Source organism: Montipora capricornis, chromosome 6, assembly GCF_036669925.1.
Source record: "Montipora capricornis isolate CH-2021 chromosome 6, ASM3666992v2, whole genome shotgun sequence".
In the NCBI taxonomy this organism is placed as follows: domain Eukaryota; kingdom Metazoa; phylum Cnidaria; class Anthozoa; order Scleractinia; family Acroporidae; genus Montipora; species Montipora capricornis.
The window spans coordinates 73,212,745-73,215,244 of NC_090888.1; the positions used below are offsets into that span (position 1 = coordinate 73,212,745).

General features: G+C 40.1%; 1 protein-coding gene across 1 annotated transcript in view; it reads right to left on the reverse strand.

Moving 5' to 3' along the window:
- LOC138054489 (uncharacterized) overlaps positions 1-2,500 on the reverse strand; it is a 56,980-nt gene that overhangs the window by 43,137 nt on the left and 11,343 nt on the right. The window contains exon 11 of the mRNA XM_068900941.1: positions 1,947-2,012. Coding sequence (XP_068757042.1) covers positions 1,947-2,012 — 66 coding nt within the window. The remainder of the gene's footprint in view (positions 1-1,946; positions 2,013-2,500) is intronic.

The window sequence follows — 2,500 nt, forward strand, 5'->3', positions numbered from 1 at the left end:
AGTTGAGACAGCATAACTAGCGAAGTTGACCAAAATTCCGCTATTTGAGATGCGTCTTGTAACTGAGTATTTTGATGAGATTTTCAAGTTTGAAAGTTAAAGGTGCGTCTTATAACCAAATACGGCTTGTATCCGAAAAACTATGGTACATGTACATGAATTGTAGAAATCCCATGAAATCTACCTGAGTGTTGGCCCTGGTCATGAAATGGGTCCTCACAAGCAACGAAAAAATCTCTGAGCAAGGGTAAGGTGAAATGCTAAGGTTATGACTTCTACATGTAATTCCCACACTGGTTAGAGATTTTTTTTCTTTTCTTGTGTGGGCTCATTTCAATGACTACAGTTGAATATCGATTATCTGGACTCGTGAGGACTGGGCTGAATACTCTGGATAATCGAAAATATGAATATTAATGAGCCAAAAACAAAACCAAATACTGCAAGTTAGGGAAGAGTAACATTAAATCATGCAGGAATAAAAGAAAATTACAAATCATTGTTGGAAAACTATCAACAGTTGCCCAAGAATTATCTGCTACATTACAAGTTGTTTTGACATTGGTCTAAAATGCCAAAGTAAATCAGTTTCATTTGCTAAAACCATACTCAGTTTACAAATTGGTTCCTTTTTCTCCTTTTTCTAATTGCAAATAATTGATTGTTTATCGTTTATGGAAAGAATGGATCGCTTAAGTTTTGTGGATATGATGAATTGGTTTTGACGTGAATCTACCTTGTGTTCTTCAAACTACGCTTATTGAGCTAACGGAGCATGGATTTCACTCAGCAACAGAGCAAATCTGAGTCAATCAGAGCTCAGATTGTGTTTTGAAACGAAAAAATTTCACTTTGAACCAGACTTTCACCTCATAATTTGAAGGAAAAATGTTTTGTTGTGGATCATAACATATGACTTGTCAATATGCATGAAAAACTGGGACCAGAGAAGCAAGTCTAGATAATTGAGGTCCTTACAATCAAGGTTTGATTTCCTAGGATTTTTATCACTACAAATTACCTTCTGATAGCTAATTATGTCATTATCCAGTGCTATGCTGTCACCTCATTTTTTGACTTGCTTAGTCTGTTTTTGTTTTGTTTTGTTTTTACGAGACATCTGGTTTGTCTCTTTCTACTGGGCAAACCTGCCCAGAGGGAAGGAGCACGAACAGGACTCGAGGTCCTATGCGAGGTGCTCCACCCTACCCTATCCAGACCAGAAAGACCAGACCACAACACCGGGAACTACATGCCCTTCTCTTTACGACAAGTGTGCAGGTTCTTTTACGTCCCACAGGATTATGTACATTGAAGGGTTGTGAGACGGGACCTCCGGCTTATCGTCCTTATCCGAGAAGACTAGAGAGTCTAACCATTTGCAGATGTAATTCATATATCATATCATCGTATCATACATCTTTATTTACCCTCGGATTTTTAGAGTAGCTTGGTGTAGCTAATTTCTCCGAGCATTTACCCTCCCAACCATGATACACCACAGAAGACAGACCACAACACCGGGAACGACATGCCCTGCTCTTTGCGACAAGTGTGCAGGTTCTTTTACGTCTCACAGGATTATGAACATTGAAGGGTTGTGAGACGGGACCTCCGGCTTATCGTCCTTATCCGAGAAGACTAGAGAGTCTAACCATTTGCAGATGTAATTACAAAGGCAGCACTTTCTCCTCAGTTATTTAAAGACCCTGAGTGTTGGTCCGGCCGGAGTTGAACTCACGACCTCCCGCCTGACAACCCGGTGCTCAACCAACTGAGCCACCGGTGCAAAGGCAGCACTTTCTCCTCAGTTATTTAAAGACCCTGAGTGTTGGTCCGGCCAGAGTTGAACTCACGACCTCCCGTGTGACAGCCTGCTCAACCAACTGAGCCACCGGTGCGCGGTCAAAGGTTTATTTGAAAAAATCCTGAACTTCAAAACTTACTTAACTTCCTCAGGCTCAGGTATGGGATCCTTGCTGTTGGCTCGCTGAGGACCCTTCTTTTCATTCCTGTGGGATTAAAAAAAGGAAATTATCTCCTGCAACCTCATTTAAGAGCACACCTTGATTTGAGAGGATATACACGTAATTATTATAATTACAGTTGACTGCCGATAACTTGAAGCCTTGCTAACTCAGACTAACCAAAATTGATTTTCCCTAGATTTCCAATATACATGTATTGCAATTTTACCCTTGGTAAATTGAATCCGACTCAATAACTCGAACCTCCTGTTACCATCGGGTCATTCTCTGTGAAATTATTTTCACCCTCAATATGTAACAAATAAAAACAAACAGTGTACTGCAACTGACTATTTCTTGAAAAAAAAAATGCACAACTCTGTAGCAGTAGCCCAAACCTGTTCGCTTTGAAAACTGCAAAGTTTGCAGTACCTCAACTTGAAGGTTTGAATTCCTGGGAGTTGACTGTATTACTATCATTACACAAGTTTTGATAAATACAATGATAATTTATGCATTTCACCCTGCCACAC